Consider the following 18070-nt stretch of genomic DNA (forward strand, 5'->3'; position numbering starts at 1 on the left):
GATGCTCATGCATATGTGATATTGCACCCTTCATTTCAATAAGTTTTATTATAATAAATAAAATAAAATAATAAATCTAATATTACTTAGAATAAAAAATAAAAGAAGATTCAAGAACAAATAAAATTTTAAGAATAATATTAGTTTAAAAGTAGATAATCTAAAAAATTTAAATTACTTATATCTTATCAAAATAAATAAATAAATATAACATAATATAATCTTAGTCAAGAAAAGACAAAGTTCTAATATAATAACTGTATTCTTAATAATTTATTAAGGACAATAATTTAAAGAATAAAAAAATAAAGAAGTAACATATATGTGAAAGTGAGATGGAAAAAAATGAATGAGAAATCATGTATCTTTAAAAAGAAAAATGAATAGCTTTTGCCAAAAGCAAGAAGACTATAGATTTTTAAAACAAAGCTAAAAAAAAATGCATTAATAAGAGTGAAGAAGACATCACTCTTACCTATATAAAAGTTTACAAATTAGTAATTACAATCATAGAAATATTATTATTACACCTACAATAGAAGTCAAGAATGAAGATAAATATTTACATTAAAAAGCTTTACAATTGAAAAAAGCAACAAGGAGTATATCAATGTTATAAGTGAATTTGAAAGATCTTACAACCATAAGTATTTTTAGCCATAGACTAATATGCCAAAAAAAATTGAAGAAATATTATTAATTTTTAAAAATTTAACAATAAGTCAAATTATTTTTTACATATCATTCTTTTCTATATTGATATATTATCACTCTATTAGAAATTTTAGAAATAATTAAAATTACATTTATTTTTATTTTTTATTATTTTTTATTTTTATTTTTATCTTTTCTAACTTCTTAAATAATACAAGCATCTAATATAACCGTTGCTAATTATATTGACAATTGAATGCCTTAAACAAGACATGAATACAAGAAAGGTATTGACAACATCAATAATGGTATTAGTTTTGTCTTCATATATACTAGCTATTAAGAAGTCTTATGAAAGCTTTCTAGGAATTGTGAGACCTGTGATATAAGCCTTGAGTTATAAGTTGGTTCTAATACAATCTATTAATAGTAAAAAACTTATAAAATAAGTTTTAATAGTTACATGGTATATTTGTAAAAGTCAAAATATCTTATTTGTATCAAAGAAACTTTTTTAAAGCTTCCTAAAGGATTTATTATCTACTTGACATGTTTCTACCTGCTTCTACTTACTACTATGTGTTTAAATAACATATACATTGGTTAAAGATAGAATCTTCCAATTACAATGCAATAAGACTCTAAACAAAGAAAAACCATGCAACTATTTTGGCTTAGAAACCAAGATCCTCTAAATGCAAAACTACAACCATACATACTTGCAAAACAAGTATCTCGCTAAAACTTTGACAATTTTTCTTCATCTATTTATTGTCTATGCATGTCTATAAATATAGTTGTCATGTTGTTCCTTCAAATTTTGTAAGTATGTAATTAATAGGCAACCAATTGTTTATGGTCCTTTAAATATTAGCAATAATGGAGTAGGGTGGAGGAATTGGGATTATATATGAAAAATTACAAAAACAAAAACAAACAAACATATACACTATCCTAGACAATTAAACAATATTAATGGTTTTGGATGCATAATATTATTGACAAAAGGAGCCATTTGGATATTCTATTCATCCACCACTCCGTACCAGCAAGCAATCTATTCCACTAAGGCCGCAACTTCTCCAGCCAAACGCATGTTGGTTCATTCCAAAGCCCGAGTTACTGAGAACTTGGAATTGTGACAACCTGTACGGATTCGCTTCAAAAAATTGTGGAATTAATTTTGCGCAGGATAGTGTTGAGCTTGACCAAGGGGCAACCATCACGACGCCCAGCCAGGGAGGGAGGGCCAAAAGATATCATCCACTTGGTACCTCCGACCAACCGGATTCGAACCAGTGACCTAAGGATATCTGTCGCAACTACAGTCCTCCGCTCTACCAACTGAGCTATGGTCGGATACGCGACTAAATTAAACCCACACGTTTTCAGGCCAGAACCACCATCTGGGGCCTATACCCTGCTCAGCTAAACGAACAAGCTCGTTGCTGATAGATATCGCACAACTTGATAGTTTATTAACTTTCACATCCCCCGCCTCCCCTCATCCTCCTCCCTGGCATTGCTCCTGCCGCCTTCCCATCCTCCCATTTCAACAGCGCTGCGCTTCTCCCATGCCAACCAACGCACACTGACCCACTCCATCAACATTCCCCACGAACGCATCACCACCTCGTATCCCCCGCATCCATCGTCGCATTTCTCAACACGCCCGTCCACCCATGCCCGAAGCCCCATCGCTCTCCATCCTCCCTCAACAACCCCCAGCCTCGCATTCGCTCCACCAACCACATCACAACGTCAAACACACTCTACTAGCTCATGCTCGAACTGTGCCTCCCTCGTAGAATTGTGTCGCAGAAACCTCTCTATTTAATCGACTGGCTCCGCCATCGTGGGCCGTCGGATCGCACCTGCCTCTCAGATTCAAATTCAACCGCCGATCTGATTTATGGGAACGGAGGGAGGGAACGTAAGGGGAACCATGGGGGCAGGCAAGTTGGAGGGTGGGCAGATTGGGAACTCAGAACCCGTTTCTCATTGTGGCTTGCACTGGTCCATATTCACATAGGTGCTGAAGTTTGCTCAGGGCTGCCCTCTCAATCCCAATTTTCAACCATCACTTTTGCTTCAAACAATATATTTTTGTTGTCATACACAACAGCACTCAAAGTACATGATATTTTTGTTTACAATAAGAATTAATGCAACTCAAAAAAATTACTCATAAATTTTTTCTCAAATACAAATATTTTATAAACAAGGATTCATCATTGATTATTTTCTTTGTACAAGAAAATAAAATTTATTTGGATAAATTTTATTTTATTTTATTTTTTTAATAAATATTTAATTTGCATATACTATATTGAAAAGATTGTAAAATTTGCACATACTATATTAAAAAGCCAATGTCCCCTTGTTTCTATTTATTGAGGTCAGCTTCTCTTACAAGTGTCATATTTCTTGCCATTCCAGTGAAAGCATATGAGCAAAAGCTCATCTTGAAATTTAACAATTATTTTGTAAATCAGCCTTAGCAAGCATGTTTGTCTTTCTTCCATTCTTCTTTGTATGTTTGTATGTTTGTTTCTATTTTTTTCTTTCTTTTATGTCTCTCTTTCTTTACTACATCCTTACATTCCTTATTTGCATAAGCATAATATTCAATTTTTCATATCATGGAATATGATATAATCATACTTACAAGGTTGTCAAAAATTATATATAACTAAAAAATGATACTTAAAAAAATGTACTACTAGTGAAATAAGATATTCAATTATACCATAGTATACTATTATAATAATGATACTTGAAATGCATAGTTGTTCTTCACAATAACTAATGATCAACTAATTTATTTATTTTTGTTACATTGTTGTATTGTGGTTTGGCTACCATTTGAAAATAATGCATATATATATATACATATATATATAATTTACTGTACAATGAAGTAAGAGCCATGTTATTAGATTTTTAGTTGGTTAAAAAATGTAGTTAAATTGCTACTTTGAAGTAGTTAGTTTAAAAGGACTATTATTGAGGTTGATTTTATATTGATAATAGTTTTTATATATTTAGAATCATCTTTATTAGACATTAGTGACTCTTGAAATCTTGCTTTGTTTATTTTATTTGGTGTTTAAGGCACATACTATGTAAAACTTATTAGAAAAAAGACTAAAGAAGGATTTTTACATTAGACCAACCATATGGATGAATAGAGATGGATGATGAAAATTTTCATTCCTATTGGCAAAAATTCATGCCCAATGGACTTCAAGGAGGCTACTTGAGGCCTTATTAGGGATTAGGATTATTCTTTTGATATCATTTGAATAATAAAGATTAAAATCATCAAATTTAGGATTTTGGAGATAATTTTGGAGAATTTTTTTTATGATTTGGAGTTTTTATGAAGGAGATATAGGTGCTCTAAGTCAAGGTGTTGATTTTGTACCTACTGTCACTTTTTGGAGCATAGCTCGTATATATGAAGAAATTTTGAAGATTGGATTATGTGGTTGAAAAGTTGATTTAAAGAACTACATTTTTTATGCAAAAGAAAAAGGTTTGGAGTTGATTTGGAAGAGTAATAATTGCTTGAAGACAATGCTTCCAAATTGTAGTTTGTTAATGAACCAATTTTATGAGAGATTTGGTTCTAGCCATATCTTAGGCACTTAGAATATTTAACTACAAAATTCTATAAATATTTATTATTATGTAATAAAGCTATATAATAAAATTTGTAGCATTTGAGTTTTGTATTTTTAAGATATGAAGAAAATAATACTCAAGTGCTTGTAAATTAAGATTTAGAGCACCTACTAGGGTTTCTAAGATATTAGACGATCTTTAATAGATATATAGTTTATTTTTTTTTGATAAAGCTTAAGGATAAATACTAAATTATTTAGAAATTTGAAAAAAACTAAACAATTAAATTAAGAGATATAAAATTCTAAAATTCAAAGAAAAAGATCCTTTGCTAAAAAAAAAATATTTTGAAAGAGTTTTACTATAATTTGAGTATTTTATGCAAAATAAAGAGATTTTTGGAAGCCAAGACTTTATATATATGCTAAAGATGGAGATATGAAAGCATTTATAATATAAAGATAGATTTTTGGAAGGAGATTATGGATTTTCTTTGGAGTTATTGAAAATCTAAGTTATCGACAAATGGTTAGTAATAATTTAGTATATCAAAGGATGTTAGGAAATTTTTAGATGCTTTAGAAAGCTTTATGTATAAATTTTATTAAATATAAAATATTTTTATTGATAGAATATCTTTTAATATTATTGCATTTATTTTTTTCTATAATAAAAATATATCACTTATTATAGCTTGGCCAATAAGTTAAAGCTAAACTCTCTATGATTAGGTATCCAATATATTTTCAAATAATAAATCATACCATATGACAATGTTAGAGACTTTTGACTAGTTAAATTTTTTTTTTTTTTTTTTTTTTTTTTTTTTAAAATATTTTAAAATTTACAGTCAATATTTTGGATTGTACAAGAATTATATTTGTAAACCTTTAGAATTAAATAAATTTTTTAGAAGTAAGTGAAGATGATAGAATTTATCCTCAACTTCATGTGTGTCTACCATACCAATATAAAATCCTTTATAATCTAAGACTCTAAATACCTCCTTATTCCCTCATGCTCTCTTACTCCCATCACTAGATTCTCTCAAGCTCCTTTGCCCATCCTTGCATTCTCCTTGGTGCTTCTTTCAATGCTCTCTTGCATTCTCAATAGATCTTATAACTGTTATGATTGATTCTTGAGATCTGATGGTTGAGATGTTTAGAACCAATCAATTGATTAGTGAAATTTCTACAGCATGTAGTAATGAAGCTATGCCTCCTTTTGACCTCTTATAATGTTCTTTCTTCTACACATCACTAAAACATTATGTACTTAGGACCTAATTCTACCATGCTTGTAGCTGCTCAAACTTGCATCAAAGTTGCTTCCAATTACCTATTATGTTATCACTGCAACTCATCCACAATTTTATCCAAATACAATTTACATCACTTACATCTCACAATATGTTCATTGATCTTGCATGCATTGATTTCCATTTACACTGCTCATTAACTTTCACTTCTAATTTATCTATATATCGACCAATAGTAACTAGTTTAATATCTCAATTTTGCTAATAGATTTATCAAATCAAATATGTGATTCTAATAGATAAGTTTGTATCAAATTTGGATACAGAAGGATAATTCATTATTATTAAGGTTTTATTCATATGCATTGAATGTATGAATATAAATGCTTCTTTTACAAAAAGAATCATTTATAGAAATATCCATGATATTATAAGTCCAAGACAATGTGCCAAAGACAAAAAAATTTTGCATCGGTTTTTAGAGGTTGTCATACCTTAAAAAAAAATCATAAAAAATAAATTTAAATAAAATAAAAATAAAAAATTTAACAATAGAAGATAGAAATTCCTTACAAAAATAATTAATTTGGATATCTTTGTATATAATTATAATCTTTTCTAATTAGTAGTGGCTTAGAGCATTAAGATTGAATAATTAATTTGAAAATTTTAAATCTTTAAATAAATATAATATATTTAGAATATGAAAAAAGAAAATTAATAAACAACATAATAGAATTATTATTACATATATTTGGTAAATAAGATATTTTGAGCATTTGGCATAAAATAATTATATTGTGATTATTCAAGCTTTGAAATACCTCTACAATAATGGTAGATGGACTTCTAAAATGTAAAATTATATATTTTGAAGCTTTGCAATAATAATGTAGGATTCATGTATGTAAAGGATTATAATGAATATTACAAAAGAAATATTTATGCATTTAATCTAAAAGTCTCTACTATGATGAAAATCTTTTGGTTGAACAAGATTTAAAAGATAATAAGAATCAATAAGTTTATTAAAAAAAAATAGAATTATTTGAAAAATAAAACTAAGATTAAAAAAGAACTTTCTATGGTGACTTCTTCTATGGTCTATTTAGTAAATTAATCTTTGATCTTTTATCATATTCTTAGACTACTAGAGAGAGATTCTTGACATACTTTTCCAAACTTGGTAAAACATTACTTCAAAGTAAAAATTCTACCACTAATTTACTTACACACAAATAGAATATTTTTCTTAATTAAAATTTTTTATTTAATTGAAAAGATACTTAGTTCAATCTTAATTCTTAAAAAGAGGCTATGTTAATTTAGCTTATATTGCACAATGATGTAATTGTTAACATATGGAGGAAAAAAATCAATCCTAATATTTATATTCACTATGCTATGTGTTAATTCTAAATATATATATATATATATATATCCATTCTTTATGAATTTTGGAATTTTCATCAAGCTTGCCACATATAGGATTAGACTACCTCTTTTTTTATACATCTAATGCTTGGAATTAGAATCCTTTAAAATCCCTTATTTAGAAATAAACTATTTTATCAAAATCTCTTCTCAATAGATTCAAAGGCTTTTGTATAATTTGGCCTTTGTTAATGATCTTTATCTATGGACTATCTGGATTCAAAAATTAAAAAAAAAAAATGGTCTTCAAGAAACATCATATATGAGAAGCTTAGTTTGAAAAGGTCATATTAAATATGGACAAATTTGTTGAAAATTTACCAAAAAGCAGTCAACAAAACATCCACAACACAAGTTATTTATTGAGAGACTTATGGATGGCAAAACACTTACTTGGCTCTAGAAATGAAAAAGTAATGACATGACATTTTAAAAACCTCGATGTGATGTTATTATACACAAAAGTGTAAATGAGCTCCCCTTAATAGTGGCTCCATGTTCGTAGTACTCTTAGCTACACGTCCACGTACAAGGAGTCAAGTAGTCCGTTGTACTTCGCCAATTACGTTAATACATTTGGCTGGATATTCACATAAATGTTTCTATCATTACAGTAAGTCATCAAGCTAACTGTAATACAGATTCCATCGGGTTTGACCGGAAATTTCCGAATTCCAATTATTGCTATGCTGTACAGCTTTGAACATAAAATATCGTTAATTCAACTTGTGCTAATTCTATGAATTGAGTTGGGCATTCTTTTGACAGCCAGGCTGTGTAAGGTGAAGACTGGTATTTTAATGTCATTGCAGTTCAACACGATGGGACGGTGAGGAGAGCCCACAATATTAAGAGGAATTCGAACAAGCCTAATTGCTTATGACCAGTAAAGGTGTTTTCATCCATTTGTTCTTTTTTACATGAACTACTTTTGCTCGGAACCTGCTTATAAGGACCATGACCATCTTCAACCAATCTGCATAAATGTAATACACACGAATGAGCCACCCGATGATTGCGGAATGCTAGCACTGTGACTTTCAAGAGTTCTGTGAAAGCTCCCAGATTTCAAAGTCGACAAATGTCCATCTTTTACAGCAAATCTAGTTTCAAAAACTCACGTTTAGAGATGTTCAAAGAAAAAGGTTGACAGTGTCTTTGATGAAACCTTTACATGTGACTCAAATTGGCTCTAACTTTAGAATATGAACGTCACGTATCTCTAACAAACAAATGGCTGTTAACAAATAAAAATTACAGTGGTGCTCAGTGGTGGGATTTACTGAAAGACTGCGGTACGAGAAAGGTTAAATTTACCTGAACAAACTCTTTCAAGGTAAGAGTGAAAAATTTCTGCTCGCTATGAAGGTGGGAATGGGAGCGAACTTCGTTCTCAATCTCCCTCCTGAATGCAGATGCTGTTACCTGCAACCTGGTGGTGGCAAACACTATCGTCAGCTGAAGTTGGAGGTTGGTATACTGGTTCCATTTCCACTGCAAATCGTATTTGAGATTAAGTTTGTATTAACTTATTAAACACCTGTAAAAGCTGTGCGATGTTTGTAAGAGCTGAAGACGAACCAATCCAGACGAAGAGTCTCGAAAGAAATTCGGATGCTTCCAGTGTGACCACTCGATCTGATCAAACGAATCACAAAAGATACTTGTTCAAATCCCTTAACGAGAATGTTGGCTTCTTTGTCACTGAAAAATCCGGAGTTCCATTGGTTGCTGGGGTGAGGATGCCACGTTCATTGGAGGTGCCCTTTCCAGGCTTGCAACATGCTGATGGTTGAAGATTTTCGACCTGGATCCCGATTAACAACCATTGAGTGCAAGAAATAAAATCAATTAAATTTTTGGTCATTACTCTTGGGTATGATAATAAAATTTATCACGCAGTGGTAATAATTTAGAGATGAAATCGAGGAAATATTACAAAAGGATTTTCTTTGGATCTCGTAATGGTTCTCCTTCACAAACCCGACAGAGGATCAAATTAATGAAGCCTTGGCCTCTAGCATCAGAAATGTAACGGAAAGTCTCATGCACCAAGCAAGCATGTGGCTCTCACCTGTGACGAACTTCTGGCATTGTTTGAAGGCTTGTGGTCGTCCAAGATAGGGAAGTATGGCGACTTCTTCACTTTGTCTGTTGGTCCGCGACCTTTTATAACAAGTGGTTTGAGAGTAGATTTAAAGGAATGCTCTACGAGTGCTTCAGTGGTGATGCTCCCCACATTGGGAGAGATCATCAAGTCATCTGGAATTGGATGACCTTTCACACTCGCAGGTAGCAGGATATATTCTTTTTTTACTTCGGTGATGCCCTGTGGTTGAGACGAGCTTCTCGAGGTGTTGCACAATTCCTCACCTTCCGTATCAGGAGGATGCAATTGAGCTTTAGAGGCAAAAGCAGTGGGTATTTCGGCAATGCCACTGTCTCTGGAGGTTGAATATGCACTGCCAGCTACATTTATACCAAGAAGATCTTGATCATTATCACTATCACTAGAGTCCAGGGAAAGATCAGTGTAGAATGGGCGCATCCGCTTAACCCTCTCAGACCGCTCCTTGAGCTTCTTCATAGTTTTCTGCAAACCTAACTTAGTTTTTAGACTCTCAGCTGCCCGATGACGACGTTGATCAGCTGTCACTTCGGCATGGCATGCAATACACAAGGTTTGAAAATTCTCCAAAGTGCACTCTCCTGCCAGATGGTATACTCAGTATGAAAAAAGTTATGATACAATCAAACCCCTTAAATCTCATCCTTCTAGGATTTGATGATAATGGATATGAACTCCACCATACAGAGAGGAGCCCGTTTCAGATCGATAGCAGAATTCTTGATGCAACCAATCCAAGTAAATTCTCGGTGATAGTAGAAAATGAAAGGCATTTAAATTAAAGTCCAGTTGGCGCCTTTTGGTGGCTTCTGTCACAGAAAAAGCTTACCTCCGCCATCAGCTACAGCAATGATGTGATCAGCGTGCCAGGCGTTGCCCTCTATTGGTTCCTTTACGAGCTTCTGGAGCCTGCCAAAGAGTTTGGAGGCTCAGGTATATATTGCACAGTGACTCAGCAATAAATAGCATCAAGTGCTTATAAAGAAGAAAGGAACTAATCTTTCAGAAGGTGACCAAAGAAGCTTGCAAAACAAATGCTCAGTTTCCGCGTAAGCAACATTCGAGATCATGGTATGTAAATGTTTTAAGGTACAATCCGAAAATTGAGCAGAATGGAGGAAGGAATACGAAATATACATCCGTTTGTGCTTGGTGAACTGAGAAGCCTTCTCCATAACATATGCCTGCCGCAATTCAACCGGCAGTGGTCTTATGCGCTCCACCAGAGCATGGCAGTCAAGACCACATTTTACACACACTCCGCCTTCAAGATCAAAGAGCTCCTCACGGATACGCCGGCGGCTTGTTTTGTTGGAATACTCGTTGAGGCATGTGGTTTGACAGAATAAGTCCTCAAATAACTCGGGTAGCATGGATCTCTTTCCTCTGTACACCCAAGTATGTCGTGCAGGTCAATAATGAAAAGGCTCATAACCAACAAACACAGCATTTAATCAAGTGAGGAACAGAATCTGAACAGCATGAGGACCATCCCAAATCACCGATCAGCTCAACAATGGTTGATCTGAAAACCATTCCAGATCGGCAATTTGGCTCCTGCATTGGAAAAAACAAAAAAGAATAGAATAAAAAAGGAATAAAAATAGAAAGTCAGAAATTAATCCCTTACTTGCAAGGATTCTGACAATATTTGCAGAGCGGAACATCCTCGGCAGACCATGCTTGTTCAATTTTCGTCTCTTTCAAACCATTCCGTCTATGGAAAGAGACGGTTCGCCAAGTTGCACCTGCTGGGATCTTTGCACCCACTTCCTCTTTAGGAGTCCAGCGCCTTTTGCTGCCACCTTTCATAATACCCTGTATGCAGCACAGAAAACAACAATGTCATCCTGATTGAATGTTTGCGGAAATGGGATGAAGAGCTTGGCAATAGGCATTTTTTTAATTCTTGATAAAAATCTGTCGTAGGCGTTCTTTCAAAGAAGACCCAAGCGCTTAGTCAACGTTAGAATGAATTCAATGACTTTTAGAGCTTAGATCAGTTAAAATAACATTATATAACTGAAGAACATAACTCGAATTGGAATGAAGTCAGGTTTCACTAGTGAGGAGTGAAAACCTACCCCGGCAACATAATGATCCTTATCTTTGTAGGACTTCAGCTCTGTCTCGAGGGGCAGCGAGAGAGGTCGACCACGAAGCCGATTACGAAGCACAGGCCGCAACCGATTATACTCATCCAAAAACAAAATGGCTGCTTCTCTATGAGATGCACTGAAAATCAACCAAGCAGGAAGGGCTCCTCGTTCACAAATGCCATTCTCTGCAAAAAGTGCCAAGTCCTCAGGCTTGAAGTTCGCTTGCAGCGATGTAGGCCTAGAATGTCCATCACTCGACCTGCGAAACAAATGGACGCGGCCCGTATTCGAGCTAACCTGATTCAAACCACTTCGACAACCTTGGAATCAAAAGCCTCAAATTGATATTTGTCTACCAATATAAACATAACATGTCAAGTGACTGCTAGAAGGTTTTACATGTGTGCGTGTGTTTCGACATCTATTGTTCACAAGATTACCTCAAACATAAGGGAAGTGGCGGGGAATTCCACACATGCATCGAATCCAAGCTCATCAGTCATATCCTTGAATTCAGGGACGTTCGACTGCAGTTCATGCTCGCGAGTTAGTGAGTCGACTGATGTTAACGATTTGCAGAGTTCCTTTACTGAGGCTTGTGCCTCTACGTTAGTAATTTCAGATGTCATGCAGGATTCTTCTGAAAATTGGTCATTTATGTCTACTCCGACAAAGTGGTTGTCACCATTCGATGACAGCATCCTTGTTTGACGGTATGTATCATCCGTATCAACCACACAGTCAATCTGCGTAAAAATTTCAAAGATAGCCATAAGCACATGCAAAAAATGTTAACGAGTCCTGTAGTTCAATAAGTTCAAATAGGAAACACGAAAAAGAATCTGAACATCGACTCAAGATGTAACTAATCCGGATAATGGATAAAGAAAGATAACAACTTACCTCTAAAGTTGTTTCAGCTCCATTGGTCATGGTGGACACACGTTCAAGGCTTCTACTTAAAGACTGCCAGTGTCTATCGTCAGCTGTTCCCTGTTAGAAACGAGAATTATAGGACGCTATGTATAACTCAGAAAGTTAAGATAAAACTTCCTAATAAATTTCATTAAATTTCTCCCACGTTGGTCGCAAACCCAATCATGAAGACTGAAAACAAAGATAAGTACCTTAGCAACAAAAATATAAATGTTTACAGAGTTCTTCTGGCCCCGGCGATGTGCTCTATCTTCAGCCTGCAAAACCCAAATGACGTAAATGTTGTCAGAATCTTTAAGCCAAATATATTTTATTGAATTGAAGTGAAGACTCAAGTAACAAGCTTAGTGACTGCCCAGTTTCACAATTTCAGTAATTAAATCCAATCCAATTGCTCAATATACACCTTCAGTGCAACACATAATGAGTAACATTTGTAAGAAATGGTCCAGTTAACCCATATATGTTCCAGACAGGTCAATGGAATAGGTTTCAAGCCAAGGTTTCAAGGGAAAAATATCTCACTTGAAGCATTTCAGAAGCGGATTTAGGAAGTTCAACAAATACGACACTCTGCGCTGCAGAAAAATCCAGCCCCACGCCACCAGCTTGCAATCCTACGATTGCCACTTTCACCTGCAGTCCATTGTTCGTGGCATGGTGAACACGAAGGTTGTGGCAATGATATAACTTCAAACCCTTATGTAGAGTTGAGCTGTCATGAAAAGGTAATAATCAACGAGAGTTCTGTATTTCTTGATAAGAAATCCATGCGACAAGGCAGCTACAGTATATTACCTCTCGCTGCGAGCGGAAACGATTAACGTTTTTCAAGCGATCTTGTGGTAGAGTAGATCCATCGATGCGGACATACTCTACACCTTTGCTTTGTACGAAAGTCTGAATCATACACAGAAAAAAGTTTGATATTCTTTAACTACGATCAAAATTTCTGTTTAACGATAAGATTCGAAGATTGTGAATAAGACTATTGAAACATGAAAAAAGAGCGGAGTAACACTGATGTTTTGCAACAAGTCAATCACGGCCTCTCTGGTTCGAAAGAAATATTATGAGATTTTTCTCCCTAGGAACACCTGACAAACTCTTCGAACTATTACCTGGATAGTATCCAAGACCTTCAAATGATGCGCAAATATTATTATCTTCTCTCGAGTGGCTTCGTCTTGTGATTCTCGGTCAGCGAAAATGGAGTTATTGAGCAACCATTCCTGAAATCCTCGAAGCTTCGCCACTCCAACCTCCTGCTCTGTGAGGCTCCTTGCAGAGGTCTTGCTGGCCAGTGGATTCTCTCCCTCTTCACTGTCAGCATGGCTCTCATCTTCATTCTCGTCTTCACAGTCACAAAATCCCTTCCGAGTGAACCCACACTTACAAGCCTCCTCGCCCAATTGAACTGAAATTCTTTCCCTCGCATTTGCAGCTGTAAAAGCTTTTGCTTCTTTCACATCACTAGGAGCAAGTTGTAGGCAAATGAGTTGACGTCGTTTAGGAGGCAGTTGCATCATAACATCCTCCTTCAACCTTCTGATCTGTATCATATTCTACCCGCTCAGACTTGGACTCTACGCGAACGCTCAACAGTATGAATGACAAGATGCAGAGGATGTTGACCAATTACGAGTGATGACCATGAGAAAGTTTTCACAGGATTTTTTTGTAAGTTTCAAAGGTAGAAGACGCACCATGACTGTCTGCTTCAGTAAAACATTAAGCTCCGTAAGTCTTGACCCCCTCGAATAATCCTGAGGGAAGACACAAAACTTTATACATCAATCAAATAGGATGAGGCTCACTTGAAAAGCAACCTTCATTATTTGAAGTCGTAAAACCTTGCTATCATCATAATGATAGCATCAAGATGAGCCCAATGCTACCTTGAAATTACTATGACCACAAGGACTCCACTGACGATCGCAGTAATTCCGAGCAAATTCGTACTTGTTTTTGCCAAGTAAATTGGGCCTGCAGATGGTGAAGGGGATGACTGGTTAGAATGTTCATCTACTTGTCAACCCCGCATACGAAAAACATTCTTGAGAAAAGATTGACATAAACCATTCACTTACCACAAGCAATTAATTTGATTGAAGATGTCGAATGGCCTGCATCAATGCAATGACTAATAAGAGGCAAATTTTCAATCGGGATCATTTCAAGCATCATGCAAATTCAGTAAGGAATGCGCTCAAGCGTTGTTAACACTCAGAGAGTAAATAAACCAGAACTTGACAATAACAGGAGTGAGAAATTAAGGATGAGGCACAAGTTCCATACCTTGACAGTGACGGTGTACCAGTGAGAAGCACAACCCTCTTCACGTACTGAACTACCTCGAGCACTGCCATTGTCTGAGAGAGTCAAACCACGGAGAGGGTGTCAGTTTAATTACACACGCAAAAGGATCAAAAAATGAGTTCCAGCTTACGTCGATGAGCTTCTCAGAGTTACAGTCACTATGAATACAAGACTGACCTCGTCACACTCCACCTTCCTACTCGTACATCGAATATTGTGAGCTTCATCTACTATAACCATGCCCCATTTACGCGACAGCATGCTTTCTCGAAGCCGCGTCAGCATGTTGAAAGATGTTACGACAACCTTTGGCAGTTCCATGTTCTCTGTCAGGTTGTTCTTTCGACCAAAAACTGCAGCAATGATCATGTGCGCTTTTTTAGTCCATCGAGAACGAAACACCACATACTTTTTCAGGTTAGATGTTTGCACAGAGACTCAGCGTTCAAGCGCTTTGATGAATGGAATATAGTGGTTTCAGCGATAGTATTTAACTCCCAGAGGACTAAAATTCTATACCAATCGTTTCAACAAGCTGTACTTGCTGGAGTGCATGTATATATGCTTGTGATCGGTTCAATCAAAGAAATGCTCCAAAGCGGTAGTGTCTGTATATTCAAAAATTAGCATGACTTCCTAAATCTTAAACTATACTTAGAATACACATGTCCACCAAAAGATCTCAACCTGCTTGAAGCAATTTAAATCATTATCTGCTATTATAATATCTGGAAAACAAGTTCGCACTTAAATTCAATGCTGAGCATCGAGGAACTTATTTGCAAATTTACGAGGATAGAAAGATACCAAGATGGACATCCACAGGAGATAGATACGGAAGCCACCGCTCCAGCTCGTCGGCCCACACCAGCCGCAAGCTCGCTGGACATATCACCAACAGGGAGCCCTCTTCCTTGTAACATGATGCCATTGCGATTGCCTGATTAAACTCCACTCAACACGCACCATGTTTAAGCTTTATCTCTATGTAAATTGAACGTCTTTGAACGAAGCAAAATATTGCTAGAAAGTTCACTGTTATTGGCGCGATTAAAATCACTGACCTGAATCGTCTTACCCACGCCCATTTCATCAGCAAAGAGGCAACGTCCCCCTCTTTGCAACCCGAACTTCACACCTTCCTTCTGAAAAGGAAGTAATGTTTTTGATAAATTTGGAGGTAACTTAAGAAGCAGTTGCTCCACCTCAGAATCAGTGATATGGTTGGGTACGCCTAGGACACCACTTTCTGCTGCCCTTGGAAACTTCTCCAACACCATGCGTGTAGACCACGGTATTTGGTCGTATTCTACATTTGACAACCCCTTCAATGCTTCTGTCACCTTATCGTAATCTTTCAGTTTGTACACGGGCCACTTTGCTGAAGGTTCCAAATTCTCACAGCTTACTACCTGGCCATATAAAGATCACGTCAAATCCAGGATGCACAAGACAACAGGAAATATGCATGTCCCTTTTGAAGTTCTCTCTTAACACCGACGTTACAACTGGCTGCTCAAAAGCTTGTTCCACTTCACTTGAACGCATTAAATTAGCTGAAGCCACAGTTTGATTCCTACAAGGACATAGAAGGTAAGAGAAGCTTACAGATGATATAGACTCCAAAAATCCTTGATCAGCAAAGCCGCTTTTCACCATCAGGAAAAACCTGTCTGGAGCACTAATTTCAAGAGCAACTTTCATCTTCGCGCCTGACTGGCCTGAAATGCCACAGCCATTTAGGTGCTGCAGATTATCTACGGCATTAGGAACACTCGGCCCCACGCTGTATTTCACAACGTGAAGATTTGAAAGATCGTTCACCGAGCCACTTAGGTCAGAGAGTTTGCGACTCTCTACCTTCATATTAAAGGGCGGAATTTCTTGATGATGATGAGGTCGAGAATCCATAAGTACAATTCGGTTCTTGGCATTAACATCTAAATGGGGACTTAGAGGCAATTGCTGCAATGGTAGATGCACACTGGTTGAAGACTCAACAGCAACAGGACATTGTAACTTGCAGTTCCTTCTAGTCAATGCTGCACATCGATTAGCTTCCATACGTCGTTTCTGCTCCTCGCTCATCCCCATATCTTAAGAGAGTAGGCATTCAACAATTTCTTAACGGTTGCTGTTTACCTCGAGAACTCGTAGATATATACATATATTTACGTCAACCTAAGCGCCACATCAATCAAACCTAATTCCCATTCTATCCTTTTAATCCTGCAGAAATACCCCAAATTATTGGGGATTCGCTCCTGCTATCTCCGACCCTATGATGGAGTCCATACAACAAATCACATTCGGGAGATGAAAAAAGCCCCTGCATTCTTGAGTTCCGGCCAGACAACTGATAAGGGTCAGAAATTCCAGTCTTGGAATTCCACTATTATGGAGTATCCCCATGTTATGATGCTCCACGGTTGAATTCTTAGAACCCATGAAATCAAAATCTCTGATCGATACTCGAGGCGCACAATTCAAGGTCGATCTTGTGTTTGGTGCATCAAGTCAGATATCGCGTTGTGAGAAGACACCTTACTGAGTCAAACAATTGATGATTGCCACTTCAGCACTTGGGTTGGGAACACCACCCCAATTCCAGCTGAATGCAATGACCGCATTCCTGCATGAAACATGCAAGAGTCGGAAACTTCAGAAAATTGAGTTTGAACCCAAAAATGACTGCATCGAAACCATTCTCCAGGTAGAATTCACATTCACAAGGTCGAACTGCTGATTACAAAATAAATAATAAATGTATAACGTAGGCATAGCAACATTAACTGAATCGAGCAAAATATTTACGCTAATAATCTTAGCCTCTCAGCTGGAATGCTACTGTTGCTATGAAGAAGGAAAAAAAGGTCAACAATCATTCTGAGACACATCACTGATTGCAAATGACCACAAGCTATTCGGCATTTCAAAAAAAAGGACGAGAATCCCTCAAAGTGACTGTCCTCATGGATCAGCTTGCAGAGCACCCATTGCAAAACTCCAGGTACCAGATTTGAGAGCCAGACTACTCAACACCTTCGCGATTCACCGCTGAACTAACCTTGACACCCTACTCAATACCACTGAACAAATGTAATGGATGTAAATTACCCACTTTTCAAAAACTGCACATCCCTGTTTGAACGATTCAGAATTTCAGCAGCAATCGCATCCAACATGCGCGAGACGCGCGGCGCGGGTTGCTGTGGCCAAGTACAGAGCAGCAAGCTTCAAGCTCACGAGTCCGGCGACATTACCGTTGCAGGGTTCAGAGGAGGAAGAGACTCCCATTCCTCATCCATCTAACGCCCGGTGTTCATCCATCCTTGTCCATATATCATCCTTCAAAATTATCATAAAATTTTGGAGTCTTTTAATTCCATTAGGGGCAGTGAAGTGGGAGATGAGCTGGGAATATTTTCTTTGGAGAATTAGGGTACTAGAAATGTACACTTGGCTTTTTCCCAAATAATATAAACAAGAGAAGATTGAATATTTTTTTATTTTGTATAGAATATATTTTCCATATGAAAGAAGAAGAAGAAGATGGTATTATATTTGGAGAATGTCAATGAAATGTGGTAGATAAGGTTGGCCCCAATTTGT

The 18070-nt window shown here is 36.2% G+C and overlaps 1 protein-coding gene and 1 non-coding gene across 4 annotated transcripts; both read right to left on the reverse strand.

Annotated features, from left to right (window-relative positions):
• Nucleotides 1–1929: 1929 nt before the first annotated feature.
• On the reverse strand, nucleotides 1930–2013 carry TRNAY-GUA (transfer RNA tyrosine (anticodon GUA)). Its single transcript is given in 2 exon segments — nucleotides 1930–1965; nucleotides 1977–2013. It is a non-coding gene; the product is annotated as a tRNA-Tyr (tRNA).
• Nucleotides 2014–7382: 5369 nt separating this feature from the next.
• On the reverse strand, nucleotides 7383–17716 carry LOC112288966 (uncharacterized). Of its 3 annotated transcripts, none has more exons than XM_024533788.3 (23): nucleotides 17580–17716; nucleotides 16067–17090; nucleotides 15523–15870; nucleotides 15266–15398; nucleotides 14636–14811; nucleotides 14438–14511; nucleotides 14230–14265; nucleotides 14038–14125; nucleotides 13846–13905; nucleotides 13261–13692; nucleotides 12938–13039; nucleotides 12665–12775; nucleotides 12331–12396; nucleotides 12107–12196; nucleotides 11644–11949; nucleotides 11189–11500; nucleotides 10735–10922; nucleotides 10242–10490; nucleotides 9934–10013; nucleotides 9051–9685; nucleotides 8558–8783; nucleotides 8294–8408; nucleotides 7383–7952 (listed from the first exon to the last, which is right to left on the reverse strand). In XM_024533788.3, the coding sequence occupies exons 2-21, from the start codon at nucleotides 16550–16552 to the stop codon at nucleotides 8628–8630; spliced, it is 4128 nt and encodes a 1375-aa protein (XP_024389556.1). In that variant the 5' UTR covers nucleotides 16553–17090; nucleotides 17580–17716; the 3' UTR covers nucleotides 7383–7952; nucleotides 8294–8408; nucleotides 8558–8627. The 3 variants fall into 3 exon arrangements, with proteins under 3 accessions (XP_024389556.1, XP_090105765.1, XP_024389538.1); XM_090249639.1 differs by lacking the exon at nucleotides 17580–17716 and adding an exon at nucleotides 17473–17557 and having other exon boundaries at nucleotides 8517–8783; XM_024533770.3 differs by lacking the exon at nucleotides 17580–17716 and having other exon boundaries at nucleotides 8517–8783; nucleotides 16067–17454.
• Nucleotides 17717–18070: the final 354 nt, after the last annotated feature.

The sequence above is a fragment of the Physcomitrium patens genome, chromosome 1 (assembly GCF_059467195.1).
Source record: "Physcomitrium patens ecotype Gransden chromosome 1, ASM5946719v1, whole genome shotgun sequence".
Taxonomy (NCBI): Eukaryota; Viridiplantae; Streptophyta; class Bryopsida; order Funariales; family Funariaceae; genus Physcomitrium; species Physcomitrium patens.